At 44.8% G+C, this 26776-nt stretch overlaps 1 protein-coding gene across 2 annotated transcripts in view; it reads left to right on the forward strand.

Annotated features, from left to right (window-relative positions):
• tenm2a (teneurin transmembrane protein 2a) overlaps window positions 1-26776 on the forward strand; it is a 141769-nt gene that overhangs the window by 75895 nt on the left and 39098 nt on the right. For both annotated transcript variants that reach the window (XM_071903567.2, XM_071903575.2), the window contains exons 3-5: window positions 6632-6838; window positions 16433-16664; window positions 23075-23313. In XM_071903567.2, coding sequence (XP_071759668.2) covers window positions 6632-6838; window positions 16433-16664; window positions 23075-23313 — 678 coding nt within the window. The remainder of the gene's footprint in view (window positions 1-6631; window positions 6839-16432; window positions 16665-23074; window positions 23314-26776) is intronic.

Below are 26776 nucleotides of genomic sequence, written 5' to 3' on the forward strand. Positions count from 1 at the left end.
AGCAAGAAGAAATGGAATCAGCCTCGTTAGTATCATAAAATTCACTGCCAACTATGTGAAACACTTGCTTTTAATATGGAAAAAGCTTTAGCTCAGCCCGTAAATGTATTAAATGAGTGTTCGGCACTTTATGCAATTGTTGTCATCGGAGTGTTTTAACATTGGCGCGACCACTGTGGAAATAATTTGGATAATATTGTTTTTTTTAAGCTCAAGCATCTATGTTTTGGTGGGCACTCACTTTATTTTGTGTGGTTGTCGTTACTCCATTATTATCTCTTTTAATAGTTTACTATTATATTTTATTATTTGGGCACTGATTTTTTTAGATTTATGCCTTGAAGTTTCAGATGACATCTGACATTTTGTTTCATAGGGTTTCTGCTGTATGTTGGTATCATAATATCAAATTGACTATGAATAGGCCTTGTCTACTGAATCAGGGCGCAGCAGCAAAAGGTCTATATATTGTTATAGGTTTAGCTCAAGTTACTCATTGTGAACATAAGCCAACTGCAATTGTGTGTGAGCATAGACACACACACACACACACACACACGCACGCACACAAACATTTCCCCCTTTGCGGATCTATTCCTTTCAGCCTTTACAGAGCATGTTCAGAGGTAATGGAAGGCTGAGAGGATGGGTTTCTATCCCTCTGCACCTGGGGTTGAGGCTCTGTGCGTGTGTGTGTGTGTGTGTGTGTGTGTGTGTGTGTGTGTATGCATCCGTGCGTGTGTTTGCATTTATGTGGGAGGAGGCTATTTATTCTGATTCTTTTCAATGAGGGGCCAATGTGTAGAATCCATAACAATACCATCAATCCACAACAGCAGCAACAACATGGATGTAATTTATATGGTAATGCAGCCTCCATGGCTGCCCTAAGTTACGCGGTGGACATCTCTGACAATGGACAGCATGGGTGTGCTGTTGAATCCTAATGCTATGTATAGCAATGGACACACACACACACACACACACACACACACTCTTACCAACAACAGGAAGGCATGTTTCAATTAGCGGATGCAGATAGGTGATGGGCTGTGTTTGTGCGTGCGGGTCGAAAGGTCGAGTGTATTGCTTCATGTCAGCTTGTGTCTGTCCTCATCTCTCCTCTCCTCAAAATGAAAAGCAGCCACTTGAGGGAGGAGAGGAGCGAGGGATGGCCTGCTGTTGACCAGTGGTTCTCCTTCTGCGTCGCAGCACACCATTGCACATTTACGGTCTAGTGTATGTGAGTTTGTGGCCTTTTTAGCAGCCATCATGTCATGTCTTTCGAAGTATTGTTGGGGTCTGTCTCCGTCACGGCACTGTTCTTTTTAAGTACAGACCTTTGCCATAACCTTGTGAATGTTCTAACAGATATACAGAGAAAATTACAACATTGTCATTCAGTTCAACATTTCTTTGCTTTCAAAGTTTGGTTGATCTTAGTATGTAATTGGTCTCCATTATTCATACATACTAGATGTTCTTTGAAGGTCAAAGGATTTTGTCAAGAGGGGAATAATCATCACAGCCTATTGCTGCTGAATGGCCTTACAGCCATTGAGTACCTTCTTTCAGTAGAGATGGGCTTTGGCTTGTGATTGAAAAGATTTAACAAGGCTATGGTCGTCTAAGATTTTCTATGTCTATCTTTTCATCTCTTTCTCTCCTTTGCACACCATTTTTTTTTTCAAAGAATTCCCATTTCAAATAATTCTTTATGTACAGAGAGCCTGTGCAGCTGGCTGCAATTTATTTTCATCTGCTCCAAGTCTGCGTACAAGTCATTTTTGTCATAATTGTAGAAATAAATAGAACAACAAATAGAACAAATTATGTTTTGAATCTTGATAGAACCTTCTCCCCTCTGGTTGGTGCCCACAGGCTGAGGCTCTGTTTAGAGGACTCTGTCTGTTTGGGCTGAGGGCCCCTCTAGTACTGGAGCAATGGAGTGATGCAGACAACATGAAAGAGAGGAACGGAGCATGAGGAGAGCTCCAGGCCAGAGAAGGAGCCAGACACTCAGTTACACATCAAAGACGGAACGACAAAGAAAGAGCCAGCGATACAATCGTCTCTTTAAGCTGTGAAAGCCCAACTTTGTTAATTAAAACACGTCTGTTGAATCCTCGTCTCATCTCTCCCTTCCCTCTTTACTCATTTTATCACTCGTTTTCTGTGGTGGAGCTGATTACCGAAGGAAAGAAAGGGGGGGAGGGTGTGGGGGAACGTGTTTGAGGTACCAGGCATATGAACTCAGACCATTCCCGGCATGTTAGATATGACATCCTTTTGTTGCACACACACACACACACACACACAAAAAACAACAGGTGTGTGTCTCGCTGGAGTCAAGCTTAATGTGAAATATTAAAAAGGGGTGGATGAGAGGAAAACGGAGGCGAGGGTTTGGAAAAGGGGAGGGGAGCAGGAAGTGGTAGAGAGCGAGGAGATGGAGAAGACAGACTGCACTGTATAGATAAAGAGAGAAAAGGGCCTATTGTGTCAGCAGCTGTCATCACTAAATAGCCCTCAGATCACTGTCAGACACTATCACACATACAGGCACACACATGCACATACACACGCACACATACACACACATACGCACTCGGATACGCGCACATACATACACACACACTGACTGACAGCTCCCCCTCAGTCCAACATCTGTGCTGACAGCAGCCATGGTAATGAGTCTCTGCATGTGCCAGCATGGGTATATTGCTCTCTCTCTCTTTTCTTTTTCTATCTCTTCCTCATATCCCTCATTCAATCATTTTCTGTCTCCCCTATCCCTTTGTTTCCCCCCTTATCTCTTCCTTCTTCTCAGTCATCTTAATATAAGTGCATGCTGATTGACTTAGCAGCATGAACCGCATGAGTAGCTACCAAATGAGAACAGCATCGAGTGTGTATCGGTGAATCTAACAGTTTGGACTCGTAGGAGTTTTCGCGTCCGACCGGTGTTGCGCTTGAACCATCCAGGTGCGCCGTATTTCACATCGAGGTGTGGAGGAAGAGAGGGATGAAACGAAGGGAGGGATGAAGAGATGATGAATGGCTCTCGTTAGAGGGGTAATTTGTCTCTCCCTGTCTGACTGGGCTCCAGCTGTCGCTCCATCCCTCGCTCCACTCCACTCTCCTCGGCCTACCACTCCTCACCTCAGCCAGATGGGTGGACGGATGGACGGAGCAAGGCAGGGAGAGAGAGAGGGAGGGAGGGACAGAAATAGAGACAAGGACAGTGAGAGGAGAGATGTCAAGGATTGAGAGAGAGAGAGGGAGAGCAGAAGATTAAGAAGAAACAAGTGGAGAGGAGAGAGGAGAGGAGTCACTGAACAGTCAACGGCCAGAATTATGCCTGAATGATAATGCCGTTTCACACCGAAGAATGGCTTTATACGAAGGAACAATAGATTATACAAACCGCATCTCGAGAACGATACAATTACACAGACATAGTGCAGCATCAGTCGAAGCTCACACACTTGACTGCCGCTCACACACTCACGCAACAAAACTGATGATAATTGTGCCTTCTTAACTTGGTGGTAAAAAAAAATTTAACAAGGGAATTAGCTTGTGCCTTTTAATACAGTGCTACAGTCTACCGATGGAAGTTTCCCCTCCATGATATATTTATTTTTCACACTAATCAACACTTGTGAGAGAACTGTAGATTCGGAGAGCGAGAGACGGACACAGAGAGAGTGAAGGATGGAAAGATGTATACAGATGGCCAGGGAGGCTGTTGAAGGATGGCAATGAACAAATCATCAAGAGAACCACGTGAGCTCATTGCCAAGTCTTTGTTCTAATAACACAAAGCAATTTCCACTGACCTTTCTCGAAATGTAGCAGGAAGAAATGACTGAGTTAAGGATGCCCCACAGCATAATTGCTAAGGAGATTAAAGTTCCCTTAATTGCTTTTGGCCAACTAGTGCAATTTTTCCTTTTTTGTAATTAAAGTGATTTAAAATATTAATAACTACACTCTCGTACACATACCTTATGTGCACACACTGGCACACACGAGTGCACGCTAAAAAAAACACATGCAAAGCCACTGCAACAAGCTTAACCCCGCGCACACACACACACACCCACACACACATATATGCACACGCACTAGCTTTTCTTTGCCCGTTGTCAGCAATAGCCTCATTAAAGGTCTTGTGGAATATGCAAACAGCCAGGCCCCTTTCCCACCATCAATTGAAGTGAGGGATCGATTCATTTAGATCAATCGTTTTTTTTTTTTGCGTGTGTGTGTGTGTGTGTGTGTCCATAGCTTATTCCCTCTTTATCTCTCCATTCCTTTCTTCCTGCGTTCCATCTTCCACTGTTCAGTCCCCTCTTATCTCCTCCGCTCCTCCTAATTACCCTCCTCTATTGCTCTCTTCTCCGTTTTTTTTTTTTTTATCGGCAATAAGTTTTGTCAGCTCATAGCTTCTGGTCTGTCCTCTTTTCTCCGCCCTCTGCTCCTCCATTCATTTCTCTGTCCTCCGTTCCCCCGGTTACCCCCGTGACCTCTGTGTCTCTCTCTCCATCCATCTCTCTCTCTCTCTCTCTCGCCGTCCCTCCCTTCCTCTCTTCCCTCCCCTCCTGGCCGGCCACAGTGTTTGCTTTGCCATTGTTTATCCATTTCTCTCTGTTTGCTCTGATGAGATTGACCGGACACACACACAGACACGCACCCTTGCATACGCACGTGTACACGCACACCGGCCCACACACACACACACACACACACACAAACATGCACACACACACATACCTAAACAGAAGACAAGGCTGGCGTCTCTCTGGGGTGTAGTTAACGTGGGGCTGTGGATCGATCCTAGCTCTGGTTTCCATGACGCAAGGCTCTAAGCTGGAGCAGCTTGGACAGCAGGACAGAAAGAGGCATCAGTCTGCCTCCTTCGCTTTCAAATATATCTCTATTGAGCCCCTATGGCACCTGGACTACAACTAAAATTATTTGTTTTTCTCTTAATGCCATGATTAATGTGCTACATTTAGAAGCAATATACTGTAGATGGGCAAGTTTGCCAACAACTATGTCCAGTCACTTTGTTTCCTAAAGCCTGCGATGATATCTACATTGATTTTTTTTTTTTTCTCCCCGGTTACCATTTCCTTTCCCTGCTGCAAGCAATATTGCACCGTTGCCTAAAAAAGTCGGCCATCTATCATGGCCCTTAGACACTGTGATTTCTATCAATACACTGTGATTGCAGTGAAATTATATGAATGCAGTCAAATTATAATAACACCACATCTGTATTCTAAAGAAATACGGGGAAGAGAAATTGTGTGATGAATGAATGTTCAGCTATCTATTTTTTTTTTTCTCAAGGCCTCATGGCTTTTTCTTCTTCTCTCTCTCTCTGTTCCTGTAATTTCTGTACTATACAAAAGGGAAAAGAGAAGCGAGAGGAATGAAGAAGTGATGGTTACTTTTTAAACCATGAAAGGCTCTGCTTTGTAACTTCTCTATTTTCCTGCTAAACTTTTCAGTGGTGAAAGAAGGGATGGTTGAAGTTTGTTAAACTAGAGAGGCGCTAACCTATTTTTTCTCCACCCACATTTTCACTTTGGGAGGTGAAGGACAATATGTCCTGAGATTGAAAAAGAAAATAGCTTTATTGACAAAGCCATTTGAAAAAAACACCACTGGCGCCCAGGGCGATCATTTTGGATGTGGAATCAGGAGAAAAATAAGTGATTATCAGTGTGTCGAAGCGTCTTCGGTCGACTCCCTAATTAGTAGTTGTAATAACTTGAGTCCTTCAGTGGATTGGCTGGACTCAATGGCCTCATTCTTACCACGTTGTTGATGGATTGAGCTGCAAATACGGCAGACATAATTATTCTATGTTATGAGCAGTCTCTAAATAGAATTTATTAGATTTCTCTTTGTCCTTGATTCCAAGCCTTTGGAGAGTAGAGTGAATTCTCTCCATCCCTCTCTCCTCTCTCTGGTGTATGGGACAGCCTGATTGTGTCCACGCGTCCCACGGCTCCTACTATTTAAAGACTTGGCTGATAACTTTCTTTTGTCTTACACGCGAAGGGGTAGAGGACAATGGTACAATGGATGTAGGTCCTCGCAAAGATCGGATCACGCCATTCAATATCATTTGTGTATGTGTGTGTTTACAGCGGCAGACACTGTAGAATTCTTGCATCATTCCCGAGCGCTGCCAAGAATTTGTTCTTGAACATTATACAGGAGAACCGGATTTGTAAATTTGAATGCGAAACTAATGTCTCCAAACCAACTAGTTGAAAGACCTTTCCATGCAACTTCCCGCAGTGGAAAAGAGAGCAAAACTTCCTTTTGGAGAGCGAGCCAAAGTGTAGCAGCAGTTCACCAAGCATGCAGTGAGAAGTCTGAAATCTCTTTTTGTCACTTTGGGGGATACGCAAGGTTTTTGTATGAATCTACCTATGCGTAGCGTCTCTCCTTTGTGGTGTCAAGGTGTTAGAAAAGTCTCAGCGAGCTGTTTTGCACTTCTGTGTATGTATCCCAGCTGCTCCACATTGCTATAACCTGTCACTATCAATCATTGCCATCCGTTTTGTCTAACGCCCTCCCTCCCTCTCTCTCTCCTTCCATCCTCCAGGTCGCCCCCTCCCTCCGACCTCCTCCTCCTCCCTGCTCCCTCCGTCCCTCCCGTCCTCCTCCTCCGCCCCCCACCACCCCTCCCCCGGCCCGTCTCCACCGATCAGGGAGTGCCAGGTGCCCCTGCTGGAGAAAAACTCCACCCACTCTCACCTGGAGCCCCGCCCCGATGACTCATACCTGCTCCGGGCCCAGCCCTCCTCCACGGGTAAGAGAGCTCTCCATCCATCCATCCATCCATCCATCCATCCTATTATCCTTTCATTCATTTATTTATACGTCTACAGCGTGCATCATCCATCACCGCGGCCACTGCATTACCTCATCATGCGTCCATTTCCTTGACCGATCTGATTGAGTCTTTGCCCTGTATAATGCCAAGCAATCCCTCACTTTAATTCAATGTCACCGTTATTTCCGCAGCCATTTTGTTTCTACGTTTTTTGCATTCCTGCCAGTAAGCATTTGGTAGCAATCTTGGGGAGTAACCAATTAGATGTATTGGGACTACAGTTATTACTATTTAGATTACAAAAATGGTAAATTACAATAATCATATTTTAAATTGTTGTGAAAAATTACTGATTTCAATTACAGTGATTATGGTTGTATTTCTCACAAGTAACAGCCTAGAGGGGGAAAAAATCATTTTATTGTGATCACATAGATTTAAAGATTATTTTATATATTTTACAATTATGAGATTATCCTGTAGATGATGATAATTGCGTGTAAATTAATAAAATAAACTCATTATTCCATCAAATTTGAAAGGAACATGATCTAAAAGTAATATGAAAGCAGCCACTCTCTGTTCCTGCACTTGAGTATTCTGGTGGATTACGTAACCAAATCAAATTTTGAGCAGGTAATCAGTATTCTGTTATGGATTACATTTTGAAAGTAACCTTCCCAGCTTTGTCAACTACTGCCAGAAAAAATGATGCAAGCGGAAGCAACCCCTACACACTGCGAAGCGCATATTGGGTTAGCGAGTGAGGAGGTGTGTTTGTACTTATTTTCCATATGGCATTAATAACCCGCCAGAAAGTGAAAGGTAAGGGGATGATGAATTTTAAGTGTCGGCAGGAGGATCAGTGTAGCAAAGACAAACTGGTTAGTTTCCCCGGCTCTAAGCTTTCTCTTTCATTACTGGACACTCTCTAGTTGGCTGTTACAGGCCCTGTGTGCTTATATCAGCACCTCACAACTATTTTTCTCTCTCACTTGCACACGCACACACACACACACACACACACACACACACACACACACCTCAGTGATGAGTTTGTTCATCAGCATACACATTCATTCTCAGCAATTAGCGACTCCGGGCCAACTCTCTCTCTCTTCTCTCTCTCTCTCTCTCTCTCTCTCTCTCTCTCTCTCTCTCTCTCTCTGTCTCTCCCCTTCTCTCTCTCTCTCTCTTTGCCCCTTTCTCCATTCCTCTGTGCATCTGCAGTTGTAATCAGCAGATATATTTAGCAGAGGCCTGATGGGAGGGAGGAAGGCAGGCAGAGAAGTCCTAATGTGATTTTTGGTGGAATACAATCTATTGTTAATGGCGTTAGGCTCTCCTTTGATCCAGTATAAATCTTCATTAGGGAAGGCCCGGGTCCCAGGTTCAAGAGCAACGTGATTAGGAGGCTTTTAAAATGACGTTACATCAGCCTTCTAATTGGTTTACTGTTTGCTGGGGCAACATCAATCATTGGCCCAGTAACTGCACAGCAAATAAATTCACTCTGCCACTGACACCCTAATGGCAGACACTGGCAAAGAGGGAGAGTGAGGCTTGCAGGCACACTCTTTCTCTTGCTCTTTTTTTCCTCTCATTCTTGTTCGCACACACCCACACTTTCTGTTCTAGGCTTCTTTCAGTCTCTGTTGAGCGTGTACACATAGAGAAAGAGAGAGAGAGAGAGAGAGAGAGAGAGAAAGAAAGAAACCGACAGAGAAGCCGGGAAAGACTCAAAGAGGGAAACGGAAGCAGAGATGGAGGAAGCCAAACTTTGACTTTTGAAGTTCTTTAATGAGACATCTTGCATGAAAACTCAAAACTCAAAAAAAAAAAGAAAAAAATCCAAAGCACACCAGTAAAAATAGATGGAGAAAGCGACTGAAGGAGAGACAGAGGACCAGAAAGAGACACAGGGAGTCAACGAGACAGAAAAAAGGGTGAATTTGAATAAAGCGAGGGTAAGCTGATGAGAGCTTAGAGAGTGAAAGAGAAAGAGAGATATTTGGATGGAGGGAGAACAACATTGAGATGAAATTGCAAATTGCCATGTCTACCAGCCAGGACTGCTGATCTAATGGGTGCAGAGAGAGCCCTTGGCTTTGGGCATCCATTAAAATCTACCTAAATGACTTTAGAGTGGCAATCTGGCACCGCGTAAACACACCCTGGCATATTGGAAGTAAGAGCAGCGGCTTTGAGGGGGAAAAAAACACCTATAACCGGCAATTGTGTATGCTTGTGTGCGAGTGTGCCGATATAACTGTGTGTGTGGGGGTGTGTGTGTGTTTGTGTTTTTTATGTGGTCCTGTAGAGAGTGGACGCTGGGCAGGAAATGAGCCTTACCAAGCCGGGCAGAAACTGACCACAGTGAGATAATCCTCAGGAAGCAGCGTGCTGTGTGTGTGTGTTTGCGTGGTTGTATGAATCTGTCTGTATGTGTAGTGTGTGTGTGTGTGTGTGTGTGTGCTCGTGTAAAGTAGTCCACCATTACCTAAGCTAACAGGTGGACAGACATGACTTGTGTTCCTAGTGAAGCATGACAGGTGAATGGGAACGGAACGCTGTTGCCGAGGATTGGCTGGGAATTGGGTCTGCGAATGTTTATATGGGAATACTGTCTGGCTCGGAGCACCTGTCTGGGAACGCTCCCCCGGAACGCCGGGAGAGCTGAGACGGCCAAACGGAGCGTAGCAGATCGCTCCTGGAAAGAGCTAGCGTTAGCGCTGTCTCTGGCCATTCATTATGCATGGGGAACGCTAAGCTATTTTTAGCCCAAGCCTCTTCTAAAGTGGCTAGCTATCTCCTGCCAGGGAAGCCACCTCAAGTCACTGCCGATGCAATGAATGTTTAATAACTTTGTTGAAACAAATCTACAGAAACAAAGACACAACAAAGACACATTCTCTTCTCCAGCGCTAATGTTATTCTTCCTAATGGTGCTTATGTAAGTATGACTTTTGGGTAGCAGTGTAATGATTCATGTGTGTATGTGTGTGTGTGTGTGCGCGTGTGAGTGAGTGTGCGTGTGTATGTGGGGGGGTGCACATGTGTGCATTTCTGTTCATGAAGACTGTTTGTTTTTGGCTGAATTTGATGACTCTTCTCTAGCGGATTATTGCCTCCTAATTAGACAGAGATGAGTAGCCAAGGCAGAGGCGGTGCGTGTGTGTGTGTGTGTGTGTGTGTGTGTGTGTGTGTGTTTGTGTGTGTGTAAGTGCATGTATTTAAATGTATATTTGTCTTTGTATATTATGTATATTTGCCTGTATGTGTTTGTGTGCATGCATGCTTGTGCATACAAAAAAACACATGCCTATTTGCGCAGCACCTTTTGTTTGTGTGTGTGTGTGTGTGCAAGTCTGTGTGTGTCTTGGTTTCACCTCAAGCTCTCCTTCCATTGTTTTCAGCCTCCAGGTCTGAGAAGAATGACAAATGAGAGGCATGTGACATCCTGAGACAGAGGACATATGAAGCAGTGGCACGTGGGAATAGCACCTTAAAACACAGGGAGCATAGCAATTAGCTTGGAGAATAGGTGCATAAAAAAGAATGGCGGGCGGCGTGATGGTTTTTAAAGAGAAGGATAGATGCAGTAGAGATATGGGGCGTGAAATAAAGAGGCTAGAATGGAGAGAGAGAAAGATAGAGAGAACGACGGAAAGCAAGAGAAAACGAGAGAGAGAGAGAGAGAGCAAGGGATAAGGACAGAGAGGGGGGAAGGGGGGGGGAGCTCCCTCGAGCTGAGCTCTATGATGATCTCTTTTTAACTGCTGAATGAGCGTTTCTGGTCTCCTCCTGATACACACACACACACACACACACACACACACACACATGCACACACCCTGCCCTGCGACTTTTCTGTGTTAACCACAGAAAATGTCAATAAACAGTTTGCCCATCCAGGGCTAGAAAACAAACTGCCTTGGTTGGTTTTTGCCACCAGTCGACCACACGCACACACACACACACGCACACGCACATCCACAGACACACACACACTGTGAGATTAATACGGCGTGGCGAGCCCCTGCCTCTCGCTGCTGTGTGCATATGCGGTGCGCTTTAGCAGGGAGGCAGGTTAGCAGACAGGCTAATGCTCTTCTGTTGGACGGGCCTCGTGTGAGTTGGCCAGCATAATGAACTTTAGGGGATTAGCCGAGGCCAAACCCGCCAGCTACCTCCAGTCCCCCTCTCCAGTCGCAGGAGACGCTGGACGGAGCAAACTGGGTCAGGCCTCAGCAGCAGCGGGAAGCGTTCTGAGCTTTTCGCAGCGATTGTGAAAACAAAACAGAAAGATGTCGACCAAATCTCCACTTGATCGCTGTTTACTCAGAGTGGCGAGTGAGAGAGAGAGAGAGGGAGAGAGAGGAGAGAAAGATAAAGTGGAATAAAGTGTGATCTGCATGGCTGCTCCCTAATTGCTCTATTTCCTCGCTGCGTGTTTTGTCTTTTATCAGGGTGGGTTCCCAGTAAAACTGCTGTTCCTATTAGCCTACTTGCGGGTTGTCCTCTGGCAACTGGACAATTTGTCTGATTAAGTCCCCTATCTTAATTTATTGGACATTAATTCTGTTATTTTCCAGCCTTACCTTACCTACTCCTTACCTTGTTCTACCTGTGTTCTACTGGCTACTCAGATTTGGGCTTTCTGTGGCCAAAATAATCTGCTGTTTTCTACACCATGCAAGCGTTTCTCTGCTTGTATAGAAAATGGCCTTGTTGTTTGGCCTTGCTTCTCAGGCAAACCTCCATTCTCCGTTCTCAATATCTGATATGTTCGTGTATTCTCTGGTGAGCTCTAAAGAAATGTTTTTATGGATTTGAAGTCTACATGAGAGTGAATTTCTTTGATATGCTCTCTCCTGTGCCGTAGCAGGAAAAAAAAAAGAAAAAAGTTGAAATTTGTCTCTGATCATAAATATTTTGTAGTGTGTCTGGTGAGATTTTTTTTAAACTCCTACTAAAGGCTGTGTGGTGGGCTTTTTGGAGGAGCAGCAGTGAAAATGCTATTTTATTTAGGAGAATTCGGCTCGTCGCGTGCTGGTGTATGTTTCTCTGTGTTCTCCCACGGCGAGGAACACAGCTGTACACACACACACACACGCACATCTACACACACACACACACACTTTCTCTTTCTCTCACTCTCTCAAATTCAAATTCACGGGAAGAGATTTTATACTGCCACTGCATTAGCAGCATAACAACAGTGAATATTAACAAATGGTGAATAATATATACAATATTCTGCAAACATTAACAATTAAGTGAAGAACGATATAATAAAAAACGTATCCGGTAATAATTAAATTCAACAATTCAGTTCAGTTAATATGACAATACATTACTAGCAGTCCCAGTATATAGAGAAAATGAATGGGTACAATAGAGTGGGTGAGGTAGAGGGGCAATATTTTTAAAGGCTGTACTTTTCTCAGCTTTTACATTTTCCCACGTACTTTGTGACATTTAATAAAAGGGTTTGCTGCTAGATTTACAGTATTTAAATTTTCCCCTTATAGCACCTTCAGCTTTTCTCCTTCAGTCAATGAGTGAAATGTTGGAGTCATTATCAGACAGTCTGGTGGATGTGAGTCTCTGAGTATTTTTCACAGGACAGCAGGAAATGACTCTCTAACTCTCCTGACTGGCAGTGGGATGACAGTCTCTTTTCTCTGGCCAGCCTCGTCTTTCTGCGGCACCGGCTTTCACTGACGCTGTGCTCTGTTCGAATTTGTCCTTGATTACCATCTTTTATTCTGACAAGTGTGATCGTGTGTTCTCTCAGCAAATCATCATAACATTTTGGTTAATTAACGTTATTTTATTTTATTTTATTTGATAATTAAATAACAGTGGATAATGGATATATTCAATCATTCTGTTAAATTTATTTATTCTTTTCAATTTATTTCAACATTTGTCTGAGTAGAGTTTATGAAATGGGCCTCTCTCTCTCTCTCTCTCTCTCTCTCTCTCTCTCTCTCTCTCTCTCTCTCTGAAAATGGGCTTTATTGGATACAAAATCTACAAAATACAAAGATATTTATGGCCAAAGCAACATATACAAATACAAATTAAAATGATAATCACAGTACTAACAGTAAAAGCGAAATAAGAAATTGGTTCTCAAAATGATCAACAAATCATTCCATTACCAAGTAATAATTAAAACAATTTATCTGATAGCTGTGGTGTTTTTAGGCTTTCATTGTCTCTTGTCTTGAACTATGACAGGTAAAGACAGATCTAGCAGCTAATGTGGCATACTCTCTTCACTCCCCAAACATATATTGTGTTTTATCACTTAGGGGAAGATTTTCAAAATTGTGGTGAAATTTGGGAAAGTATAATGCTCTAATGTGTTGATATTTTGTACGATGCAGAAGAGAGTGCAGCTCTGCCTCCATCTCTGCTTTGGGGCAGAGTGAACACAGCCTGTCCTCCCTGGAGCCGGCCTGTTTTTACGGCCAGGCTGTGTTCACTGAGTCTGTACTTTGTAAAGGATTCTCTCTCTCTCTCTCTCTCTCTCTCTCTCTCTCTCTCTCTCTCTCTCTCTCTCTCTAACTCTCTCTAACTCTCTCTAACTCTCTAATAGCAAAGTGCGCGACAGTGTAGTGGCTGGATTGCCTAAAGATGCAGTCTCTCCTCACTGGTCTAGGTTAGACAAGCAAGGATGTAGAACACCCACACACATACACACACACACACAGATAGACAGACACACACGCACATACATACACGCACAAATAGACAGACACACACACACACACACACACAGGGCACTGCGGTTCACGGAAAACTAGGGCTAAAAACCATGTATTTCTCTTCCATAGAAGGTATGTCATATATTATTCATCTGAATTTGAATGAATAACTGTTCAATATTTATGGAAGGAAAGGGGACAAAAGAGAAATGCATGCATTTTTGTAGGCAGATTTAAACAGGAGAGACAGTGGGGTAGTATGTGAACATGGGTGTATAGTGCTTAAAGTGTGCATTATGTGTGTGTGCGTGCCTGCAAGCTTAGGTTTTTCAATATATGGTTCTGTGTTGTGTGTGTGTGTATAGTGGGTGTTGGTGTGCTTAGCCAGATAGAGGTACTTATGCAGATGGGGTGTAGTAACAGCTATATCACTTTTACAGTAGCAATGCAGGGAGGGGAAGTCAAGTCAAATTTATTTATAAAATGCCTTTAACAAAAGAGGGTTTTCTCAAAGTGCTTTACAGCTCAACAAAGGACACAAACAAATGCAAATAAAACCAAGATGAAAGAGAGGGGAAACAGTGCTCAAATAGAAATGAGGCTGTATGGGCTTGGGAGTAGTGGGGTGTTGTAGGATTTATATGAAAATGAAAAATAAAACACTAGCTCGCTGCATAATATCAGTCGACATGTCGGCGTGTGTGATGCAGGGGATTGAGTTTGAGTGTGTAACGGCATGTATGTTTGCATACGTGGGTGTGACTGTCTCTCTCCTGAGAGCATCTCTGCATGTGCCGACAGATGTTTCGTGTCCGTCCCGTGTAGCAGAGCTTAGGTTTCTCCACCTTTCGCTCCTCTCCTTCTTCTCCTCCTCCCTTCTTCTCTCCTTTCACAAGCATCTGTTCTTCAGGGCCATGTGGGTGACACCTGCGTCCCAGTGGCAGTGCAGACGAATCAGGTCACCTCCTCCATGGTCGCCATTACAGCTGGAGTTGCATGGGAGCTCACTGCCCCCTATCTGCACTGAGCACACATCCAGGAGGAGGGGAGAGAGGGAGGGAGAAGTGTGGAGGGAGAGCAAGCTGCCATGCAGGGGTGTGGTGGTGTAGACACACCGCTATACAATTTAAGATTAGCCTGTTTATACTGTACATTTGCATGACGGGATGCATGCATGTGCTTGCTCTTGACTCTGACTATATATGCTTGCGTCTATGTTTTATTTTGCTGCGGATGCATGTTTTGTGTGTGTGTGTGTATTTGTTTATGTGTGCACAGTTGGTACCGAGTATGCTCAGAGCAATCCCTTGACTGACAAATATCAAAGCAGAGAAGAGGACAGGAGACTGAGACACATCCGCTCTTCTCTCCTTCTTTCACACTTTGTTTCTTTTCTTATCTCATTCAAGAGGGGATAAGAAATGGAGGAGGGCAAGCACGATAGCGCAGCTTTGTAAAACCAATTCTTTCTGTTGTTTTCACCTCACATGCATGTGTGTGCATATCTGTGCTTACTCAATCCTTTGATCAGTATGACAAAGACAACGAAACAAACACAATCACTATAATGTATTCAGTGCTTAGATGTGTAAAAGACTGATGAAAGCAAAATGTGTAGTATTGATAAGAAAGGCAAAGCCATGTTGTAAAGCTAGAATTCAAAGCCAAATGTAACATCACTGAGTCACTGTGGTTTGCAGACAGCCTGACATTTCCATTCAAACAGCTTACCTTACAATAAAGATGAGGACACTTTGTCATGACGTTTTCTCTTGAATTATGTGGGTTTTGACTTCTTTTTGAGCTGCTGTACATTGAGTACATTAACCTATTTGTGTGCACACATAAAGTACACTATGTGAAAATGCTCAAGAAGACATGCAAGTATGCCAAGCTCTCCTGTACAGTACAGTATGTGGTCTATTGATTTTTCTGTAACAACGCACCCCCTTCAACACACACACACACACACACACACACACACACACACACACACATACCCAAGACAGACCGAGAGCCCCTACAGACAAAGAGAGAGAGAGAGCGAGAGAGAGAGGTATGAGAGCTGATGTGTGAATGGGTGTTCCTGTCTGAGTCATCCGGGTTTGTTTTTCAGCTCTCTCACTCAGCAGTCCATTAGCTCGGTGTTGGAAGGGCTGGTATTGGTTTCTAGCTGACAACATGTTCCCCCAAGTCTGAGAGCAAGAGATGAGGGCACACGCTGCGCTGAGTGCTCTAATACTGCTCAAATACACACTTGCACACACACACACACACTTTCTCCCGTCCTCTCGGCTTCGAAAAAGAAAACAGGAAAGAAACGGTGAAAGAAAGACTTAGAAATGGGAGAGTGCACTGAGAATAAAACACACAAAACCTCGAAAACAGTGTTGAGCGAAAAGTGAAAATGTGATTATTGTTGCATAGAGTTAAATGTAATAGATCTTTCTATTTAGCAGAGGCAATCTGAACATGATTTTCATTCCAAAATAAGTTATCCACCATTTGGAAAATGTGACTCTTAATCTGACTGAAAAATCATTGAAAGTAAAGCAAAGAATGGAATGTTACTGAAGTTAGTTATTAGCTGGAGAGTTTCACAAAATAGTCATATTTTAGAAAACATTGCTATAATATTTTAGTATAAAATTTTATTTTATTTTTTAATTCTGAGCACAAAACATCCTGAAACGTTTTTTGTCCTAAAATGGATTTATAGCATTTCATGTGAAATTCAACATGATTTCCTTCACAAAGAATATGTGTGTGTGAAGTCTGAGTTCAAACCACAATGTGACTTGCTTTTCAAAGTACGGCTCTGAAGTTGCTCTCTGTTCTTCTCTCTCTCCAGGGGCTGCCAACCACCACAGTCAGTCCACGCTGCGGCCCCCGCTGCCCCCTCCGCACAACCACCAGACCTTATCCCACCACTCTGCCAACAGCCTGAACAGAAACACCCTGAGGGGGGGACGCAACCCCATCCACGCCCCTGCTCCAGGCACCGGGGACGGGCCGACCACCCCGGAGTCGGTCCAGCTACAAGACAGCTGGGTGCTCAACAGCAACGTCCCGCTGGAGACCAGGTCAGACCGCACATCGCCCCCAAAGAGATAATGTTCCCATACAATTTTATGTTTTTACATTTTACAGATTTAGCTGACACTCTTATCTAGAGCCACTCTCAGTAAGCGCAACAGTTGAATAAGCTTCAAGTAATCAATAGTAAGGAAAGCAAAGGTCAGAGCCATGAACCTTGACAGTATTCCTGTGACCATAGAGTGATCAAGTAAGAGAGATGTGCGAGGAAATTAGATAAAAATAAGAGCAAAGGAGGGAGGCAGACGGGGTGTAATCTGTGCGTCATGAAGAAGCGAGTCAAGAAGGTGCTGGAGAAGGAGGAGGAGACCTTGTGCTGTTGCGAGTACTTACAGACAATCTTTTAGTACATCACTTCATCCTTTAACTTCATATTAAGACTTAAGGCATGAACCTGGTATCCCAATGGAAACAAGGAAAGACAAGCACTGAGACTTATTTGACTCCACTGTTTAGTTCACTGAGCAAAGTAGCATAATACTACAGAGTATGGTGTACAGTGTGTCACTGAGCACATCATCTCCTATGCATCATTCTAAGCCAACACGTCAGCGCCCTAACCAAAAGGAAAATTGCTTTTGGCCTCTGACTCACAAAATCACACTGCTCAAATGCAGACATCTCCAAGCGCGACACATGCAAAAAGTTGCCTTACGTCAAAGCTATTATGCATGCATCTTGGTGTGAGGCAGCAGGAAATACAAACCATTTCACACACCCCACACACGCACTTTCTCTGTACACAAAGAACACTTACCAGGCAAGCAGAGCATTCATGCAGGGTATTACTATTCATGAGGCATGCAGCGAGAGGGACACTGCCTACATGCTTGCTTGCGTGCACACACTCACTCTCCGAATGTCTACTCTGCGAGCTGTAGTTGTGTTTCTCCTGCTGGGCACTGGGGCTTCCAACCCTGCTGGTCCCAGATCAGCTCCCCAGAGCGCCGGCCCTATGCAGTATTTATGAGGCCTGGCCATGTTTAATTCAGCCCCACTGATCTCAGATATATGCTCGACCTGTGCTGATGCGTTGCGTCGGTATGCATGATGGGTAGGAGGACGTGATGCGGTGTTGAGCAGAAATACCTACAGCTTTAAGTAGAGGCTATTTCCAGGTATAATTGTTTAACTGGACCTGTGTTGCCATGGTAACATGGGTACATAGTTTTATGAAAGTACAGTGGAAGCTGATTATTATGATTTCTATTATTGTAAATGATTAGCCGGTCTTTGGTAAGGTTTAGTTAAGTTATAAATCCTCTTTTCACAAAGGCTCTTGTGACTGCCATCTTTGCAGATGGGGATGTACTGACACACACATATACACACACGCTGTCGAGCCCTCTGTGGTGCCAGTATTTGGTCATGTTCAGGTGGTGGGGTTGGGCATGGCTCAGCGCCTGTCGCAGTGAATAGAACCCAAGGCAGCAGACAGAGTTTCCAGCTCCACCCTCTAGCCCAGATTGGGCCCTCCTCTCTGGGCATGGCGGTGGCAGTGGCTGGGTGGGCTGGCTGGAGCTCCTGGAGCTACTGACTGGGTCACAGCCAGACAGGCAGAGCCAGAGAGTCACACCATCCCCGTGCTGCCAGGGCCCATCCTCCATCTCATTAAAACCAACAGCTAGGAGATGATGAGGACACGTGTGTGTGTGTGTGTGTGTGTGTGTGTAGGTGTGTGTGTGTTGTGTGTGTGTTTTGTTTGACTGTGACTGCTCCCCACTGTAATCATATGTAAATCCTGGCATTTGTTGTCCACTCGTTATAGTACATATATGAGTGTGTGTGTGTGTGTGTGTGTGTGTGTGTGTGTGTTTTGGCTTGACCTGATAGTGTGACAGTGCTGAGAGGATGAAGATTGATCACCTAAGAACACCCTAGGGCTAGGATGACTGGCAGAGAAAGAGAGAGATAGAGACAGAGAGAGAGAGAGAGAGAGAGAGAGAGAGAGAGAGGGAGAGAAAGAGAGATGATATAGCAGAGAAATACAAGTCGGGGGAGTGAGGGAGGAGGAAATGGAAAGGAATGGTTTACGGGAGAGAAGGGAGAGATAAAGAGGGGGGGGGAGAGAGAGAGAAATGGAGAGAGGTGGTGATTGAAGGAGATTGTTTTGGGGAGTGTGTGAGAGAGAAGAGGATAGAAAGGCAGAGAGAGTGGGAGATTGGGAGCCGTAGAACATGGATACATTTGCAGTGTGAGATAAATGACTATAGATGGCTGGTGCCACTGTGTGCATGTGTGTGTGTGTGCGTGTGTGTGCGTGTGTGTGCGTGTGTGTGTGTGCCTGAAGGCCTATCTAAGTATCTGTGTGTGTGTGTCTGTGTGTGTGTGTGCGTGTCTTCTTGCACATGTGTGTACATGCGTTCCAGCATTTGCGAGAAAGCACCTGATTTCCAATCGGTCCCATGGAGCCTCTTGGCCAGCTGATGCCAGTTTCAATCTCTCTCTCATCTCAGGACATTCCCCTGCACCCCCCCTGCGCCGCCGTGGGCCGCTCTGGGGGAGAAATAAGATCACTGAGAGGGTTGCACCATCTCAATTTATCTGGGTGGAGAAGAAGCGGGAGGGGGTTGAGCTGGGTTACTTTCAAATGCATGACTGTGGAGATGTATCTGGAGATGCTACCTGTGGGAATGATCGCGGGTGGAGGAGAAGAGGAGAGAGCAGGGAGAAAGGCTTCATGTCCTGCCGTATAACATCTACCGTAGCATGCACAGGAGAGCCACATTGTGTCGTGCAAAGGGATATAACTGATAAGATCCTGCATTCATACAATATATATACATAATGTCCTATATCATTATGCTCTGAGAGCCACTTAAGTAAATATGCGCAAACGCCGCCAAATGTGCAACGATCTGTCTTGGCGCTCAGTTGAATGATTTTGGATTAAAGATATGAACTGCTGTTTCGGGAATTTTCATTTTAAGTGTCAATATCTTGAAATAAGACAAATCACTGCACTAGTGTCAAGGAAATTACATTTCATTTAAGAACATTCTTCTTTTTCACTTAAGAAATACAAAGTTTTAAGCCTCAATAACTAGATTAGATGACTTGTTAAGATACATATTTTTGCCGATGCCAGTCCTTATTTGCATTTGTCAGTATGTCCTATTTCAGTGAAATGTACAGCAAATGAATTCCCGTTACTATACGCTGAGCCCATCTTCTCGTTACTGGTCTCTTGAAGTGTACGAGGGAATAATTCTTGCGATCTCGAGCATCCTCCCCTCGCCGAGCCCCTCGTTTCATTCTGAGATCTGACCACTTTTTTTCTCTTATTGCCAAACTGAGACGACCTCCGCTAATTGTTCTTGACCTCTGATGATGATTCTCCGAACACTATCCTAAGCAACCACATGTTTGTGAGAGCTGAGAAAATGAAGAATGTGAGTGTGTGTGTGTGTGTGTGTGTGTGTGTGTGTGTGTGTGTCTACATACGCATGTGTGTGTGTTCACTCGCTCAGGGGGAATGCGAGCTTTGACTTTCTGCTAATTACCCAGCATGCTCTCTGTTCTGTGGTTAATTGTCCAGGTCCTCCTCTCTCTCAATGGGGAGCAGGGTTGGAACGTAGCGAAAAACACATCCTCCCACTCACTCCGTCTCTCTGTCTCCGTCTCTCTCTCTCCCTCTCTCTCTCTCCCTCTATCTGTCTTTGAATCCATACCCATCCCCCCCTCTCCATCTTCTAGCCATCCTCCGTTCCTCTCCCATGTCACCGGTTGCTCTTTGTGGATGCAAATTAAATGTTTGGTGGCACCTACAGGGCAATCTCTTGAAAGAAATCCTACATAAATTTTTAGCGTTTGTGTGTGGGTGGGTGCATGTGTCTGTGTGTTAGTGTGTTAGTGTGCGAGTAGGTGCTTGTGCGTGTGTATTTTGCATGTGTAAGACAGGATGCATGACAGCGAGGTAGCAATGGTTGGACCGGGGGGCTGCTGGCAGCTCGGGAGGGGAGTGAGGGGGCTTCTGTCAGCTCTCTCTAATTATGTGTGACGTTTCTACGCTGGACCACTGTCAAAAACCCACAATATTCGCACACAAACACACAGACACACACACTAATGATACAGAGTTGTGATTGCCGGCTGCCTGCTATGGTAGAACCCCTCCATAGTCCTCCACAACATAAATCAATGTCAATTACCTCCCCAGAGCACATTAGACACAATCCTTTCCTGCTCGTAATTAGTATGGCCCATAGACATGTTCCCATCCGACACCAACCTCACAGTGGAGCTTCTCCACATAGACGACAACAAAGCCAGGGAATGAAATGAATTCAGTGCCACTCGTTCAAATACATAGCCGCACATCAAAATATACACATTTTGTCACTGTGTCACATGGAATGCATGTAATTCACCAGCGCACCCTCCCCTTCCACTCACACACATTAGGGGTACTGTAATTAATTTCCGCCGGCCATGCCATCACAGAGTGTGTCAACGGCTGTGAAAATGAGTTGAAGCGAAGGCGCACGCTGGTTGACCTTGGCGTGTGTGTGTGTGTTGGGAGGGTGTTTGTGCGTGTGCACGCGCATTACCGTGTGTGTTTGCCTTCTTGTGTTTGGGCGTGCGTAGGTTTATTCTTACGCATACATATTAAAATTGATGGCTGTGACACTGGGAGCCGGGTATTTTTAGACAATAACCCCACACTCCTTTCTGCGGCATCTCTGCTCGCTCTTTCTGTCCCTATCCGTCTATCTTTTTCTTTTTTTTCTCTCCTCTTTCCACACCCCTATTTTCCTTGGTGTCACGCAGTGTACCTGACAGGTAGAGGGGGAGGAAGGAGGAGAGAGGACGTGGAGGAGGAAAAAAGGGAGGAATCCAGCACGACACGGATCCGACAATCAGTGGCATGAGATGATGAGAGAGAAAGAGAGAGAGGAAGAGAGAGAGAGAAAGAGAGCACAGGATGACTGAATAATTGATAGGGAGTGGAACGGTGCTCCCGAACCAAATCCTCATGCTGCGAGCACATCACCTGTTTTCACCGACCATTTTTAGACTAGCAGACACATGTACAGACACACTGTTATGAGCGGCTGTTACAGCCATCAAAAGACTGGGAGACCACACAGCAAAGCACGGTTAACCATTGTTTTAATCAATCAAGAGACCCAGCTACAGGTGCCGGCTATCACTGGTCCTACTAGTCTAACCTTCATAAAAGAGAAGAAGAAAGAGAAGAGAAGAAGACTGTCACACACTCACACACACGTACTGTATACAGGCAAGCACGATTCCACACAGGCAGACGGACAGAAACTCCTTCTCCTGTCATCTTTGAGGCAATGTAGTGACCTCTCTTTCTCTGATCTGTCACACTGACATGGGGCCTTTTTTTCTGTCATGCCACCTGGACTCTGTGCAGGGACACCTCACTCTGTGTGTGTGTGTGTGTGTGTGTGTTTGTGCCTCTGAGTGTGTGTCATAAAGGACACATGCTTTTGTTGCTGTGTCCTTGACAAGTTTATTCAAGAGCAGCATTTCTTTTTTTATTATTATTATTATTATAGTCACAAAGTTCCTTCAAGGTCAGAACAATGGAATAGGATGGAGAAGGCTGAAAGGAAGGAAGGAAAGAAGGAAGGAAGGAAGGAAGGAAGGAAGCTGGAGGAAGAGTATAAAGGAAGACGTGAGCAGAGGAAGGAGATGCTGAAGAACAGGAGAAATAAATGTCCGCGAGAGGAAGGTGGGAGAAAGGAAATATAGAGTGAAGAAAAATGATAGCATGGGAAATGGGAAGAGGAGGGGCGGGAGAGCGGCGAGGGAGAAGAGGTGGGTGAGCAGGTGCAGCGATAGCCGAGGATAATGGGTAATATGAGCGAAGGATGATGGTTCAAATCCCTCTCTTATCCTCTCCGTGAGCTCTGACCCCACCGGGGCAGCGAGGACAGGAGAGAGGGGGGACGGCACTGATCCTCCGCCGCTGCCGAGAGAGGGAATGAGGCTCATTCTGCGTGCGGGGCGGGAGGAGGCAGAGCGGGGGAATGGAAGTAAAAGAAGAAAAAAAAAGAAGAACAAGGCAGGTGTAGGTTAAAAAGAGACCTTGGACTGGAACGACCTGAATTGGAGGCACAATCAGTTCAAGGATGTAGACACCCATAGGGCAGGAAGGTTTCATCGGAAAGAGAAATTGGACAGACGCTTGCACATATGTGACCCTGTGTTAGTCTGATTGCGTGGTGTGTTGGTCTAACTACACTTCCCACACAGCTACCAGAGCCTTTTCTACCACACACTGCAAACAGTGCCAGTACGAGTATCAGCCGATATCAGAACATGAACATATTTGTCACAGCACTCTACTCCAGAATGACTTATTTTTTTTCCCTCTCCCTCCCTCCCTCCCTCCCTCCCCCTCTCTCTCTCTTTCTGTCTGCAGGCACTTCTTGTTCAAGACGTCGTCGGGGACCACGCCTCTCTTCAGCAGCTCCTCCCCCGGCTACCCTCTGACCTCTGGAACGGTGTACTCTCCGCCCCCTCGCCTGCTGCCCAGGAACACCTTCTCCCGCTCAGCCTTCAAGCTAAAGAAGCCGTCCAAGTACTGCAGCTGGAAGTGCGCCGCGGTGACGGCCATCACCGCTGCTGCCCTGCTGGCCATCCTCCTGTCCTACTTCATAGGTAGGCGGGCGACTGTGCGACTGAATGAATTTAACAAGCACATTTTGTAGCATTTTAATTTACTCTTTTATTAGAATTAAACAATATGTGTGACCAGAAAAAAGCTGACAAAAATTGGAAATGTGAACACACACACTCATGCATGCAATGACATAAAAGGAGGCACACGCATACATACACACACATGCACACCAGTGTTATCCGGAGTGAGCGCTTGCACATTCACACACAAACAGCTCTTTTTCATTGCTTAGCCATTGTTTTCTGTTGACCCAAAATATATGAACCTTGTGGTTATTGGTGTTTATCCCAAACCACCACAGAAATGTGTCAGGCTAAAGGCGTGATAAATACAAAGCTGATTCTTGAGGCGTGAGCTTTGTCACTGTAGCCTGGTGCTACACTGTCAAAATCAGACTCAGCAGGAGCCCTGGAGTCCACTCAGCATCAGTAAACAGACAGTCAGGCAGACAGGAAGATACATAAACTGCGGCACACCGAGGCTGTTTCCCTGAGCAGGGATCAGTCAAGGTAGGAACCCTAGCAGACTCAGCAGGGAAGTGGAGGGCTTTCACTGATCTGAAGCCAGCGCATGATAGACATACTGAAAGGAATGGCAGATACTCAGAGGAGAGCACTTACTGAACACCTCAGGAAGAGATTCTGACGGCTGTCTACTGGTTTGTCTGTGGGAGGGAGAGTGCGTTGCTTAGAGTGCGTGGGAGTGTGTGTGGGAATCGATTGTACTCCATCTTCACCTCGGCCACTGGGCAAGTCCATGCAGACGTGTGTGTGTGTGTGTGTGTGTGTGCGTGCGTGTGCGTGCGTGAGAGAGAGAGAGCGGGAGAGAGAGGACATGTGTGTCTGTGTCTGTGTATATTTGTCTGCGTGTGTGTATCTGTCTCTTTCTGTGTGTGTGTGTGCGCGTGTGCGTGTGTGTGTGTGTGTGTCTGACCGTATGTGTGTGTCTGTGAGGAGGCAGATGTGTCACTGAGCCCTTTATTGGCCTTTTACCCCGGAGACTAGACTCAACAGATGGGGGGATCTTAGGAAACGGTAGAATCAGCAGAATAAAACAACCCCCTCATCGCCTCTACATACATTATTAATATAATTGTACATTATTTATATATATATATATATATATATATATGTGTGTATGCGTCACCATCCATCCATCCATAATGAGTGTGTATGTGTGTCCAGATTTGTGTGTGTGCTTGTTCGTGTAAGTCTGTGCATGTGCGTATGTGTCCATATACGTGCGTGTGTTTTTGTTTGTGCGCGTGTGTGTGTGTGCGTGTGTGTGTGTGTGTGTCCATGCCTGCATGCCTTCTGTATCCCTATGGAGTGCCCTTGAGAGTGGTGTGTGTCCTCCAGAGCGGATCAAGGCCCCTTGCCTGGGGCACACAGACAGATCCATCCTCTCCTGGGCTTTACACGGTCACACTGCACTGGACAGCCACATATGGAGCTTCAAAACCATAGGGGCAGGGCAGAAGGCACAATCACCAAAAAGCTCACAACCCCTTCCGGTCGATACTAGTGGGCGGGGATGTAGTGGAGGGTAAACCCACCAAAACTCAGTTTTTCTACCTTTTTATTTGCAGAATAGAGTTCAGTCACCTTTTTAAATTACTATAATCTTTGTGAGGTTAAGTCATCGTTGTAAATCATATTAAACTGATGCTGTACGTTATATGAAGATAGGGTCTATTCAGGAAAAATGCATTAATTGGCGCTTTTCAGAAAATTAAATTGATTTTTGTTTATATCGGTAGTGTTTGCCTTATGATGATCACCTACTGGAGGTCATAGTTTTTCTACCTTTTATTTACCACAACTGCACCATCTTGCCGGGTGCAGCCAACTCGCTAGTGATACTGTACTTATGCTTGGCAGCATTAGCCTATTAGTAATTAGCGAGTCAAGTAAAGTTATTACCTTTTGCTTTTTATCGCTTTATAATAATACATGTGTATATATATATATATATATATATATATATATTTTTTTTTTTTTTTTTGTTAACAGCAAAGAGAGAATATTTAAAAGTCCACATGGCAGACATGCTAACAAAAACACAAAGTAGACAATCTCATGATATATTGTTTGAATGGGATTCTATGAGCGTTCACAGTGCAATTTTCTTTCCTTTTCTTTTTTTTTTTCATGTAGCCCCACTGTGTATTTATTGTGTTAAAATATAATACCATACTTTAGTTTTCAAACTTCATTGCTTTACTAACAAACTTAATTGTCCAACTCTCTTCCTTTCATCTCCAACTAAAAAATGGCTAAAAAAGGCTGAAATTATAGTTTATTGTGAATTTTATTACTTTTTTTTTTAACTGTAACTGTTTATTTTACGCTGTAGTAAGGAAATGTTTCTCTGTGGTGTTTTGTCTGTGCTGAACAGAGTTGTAGGAGCGCTGCCAAGCCTGAAACTCTTGTGTTTACCTAGCCTTTTGTAGCGTTAATCGTGCAGCGAGTTTCAGTCGGAAGAGTTCACTGCTCATAGGGGGGATTTTGTAGCACCCTCTTTGTGTGTGTGCGTGTGTGTGTGTGTGTGTGTGAGAGAGAGAGAGAGAGAGAGAGAGAGCTCAATGTTCACTGGGGGAATTGTGCAGAGCACCCAGAGCCATGCAGCGTGAAGAGGACCCCTCTGAGGCGTCCACCCAGGAGCCCACTCATAAATTACACCAGGACACATGTGCCTGAGCAGCACTTTTCCTTTTGTGTGTGTGCATGTATATGTGTGTGTGTGTGTGTGTGTGTGTGTGTGTGCTTGTGTATGTATGTGCGGCTACTCTTTTTCTTTCACCTCACTAGCTGCACTACAATTTTTTCCCAAAGAACAACCTATCAGGTGTGTGTGTGTGTGTGTGCGTGTGCGTGTGTGTGTGTGTGCTTGTGGTTGTGGCTATGAGGGAGTGCTGGCCTTAAAACATTTTTTTTTCTTTCTTCTCTCTCAGGACCATAAATAAAGCTTCAGAAATTGTCCCACAATCTTTCAGAAACACACACACCCAGACCCACACACTCCCACACCCACACACACACACACACACACACACACACACACAGAACCTTTTAGAAAGGCAGGACTCAGCAGGCTACAGGGGCATGGTAGATGGTATCACTTTGGAGCTCATTCCCTATATCCTACTGTGAGAATGGAACCACAGGGATGAGATAAACACAAACACACACACAAATAAACACAAAAGGGAACAAATTTGTTGGTATAAATCTGTGTGTTTGTCTGTAGTTGTGTGTGTATGCATGTGTGTGTGTGAACATGTCTGTAGTTGTGTGTGTGTGTGTGTGTGTGAGTGTGAGTTTATGTCCTCCCCGGGGCGGGTGCATATATGCATGCGTGTATGTGAGGACAGACAGGCGTGTTTGGCTAAAGCACTTAGCTCCCAGCTCCAGCAGAGTATGGCCTCCTCTTTACGTGTGA

Source organism: Centroberyx gerrardi, chromosome 16, assembly GCF_048128805.1.
Source record: "Centroberyx gerrardi isolate f3 chromosome 16, fCenGer3.hap1.cur.20231027, whole genome shotgun sequence".
NCBI classification, from domain to species: Eukaryota; Metazoa; Chordata; class Actinopteri; order Beryciformes; family Berycidae; genus Centroberyx; species Centroberyx gerrardi.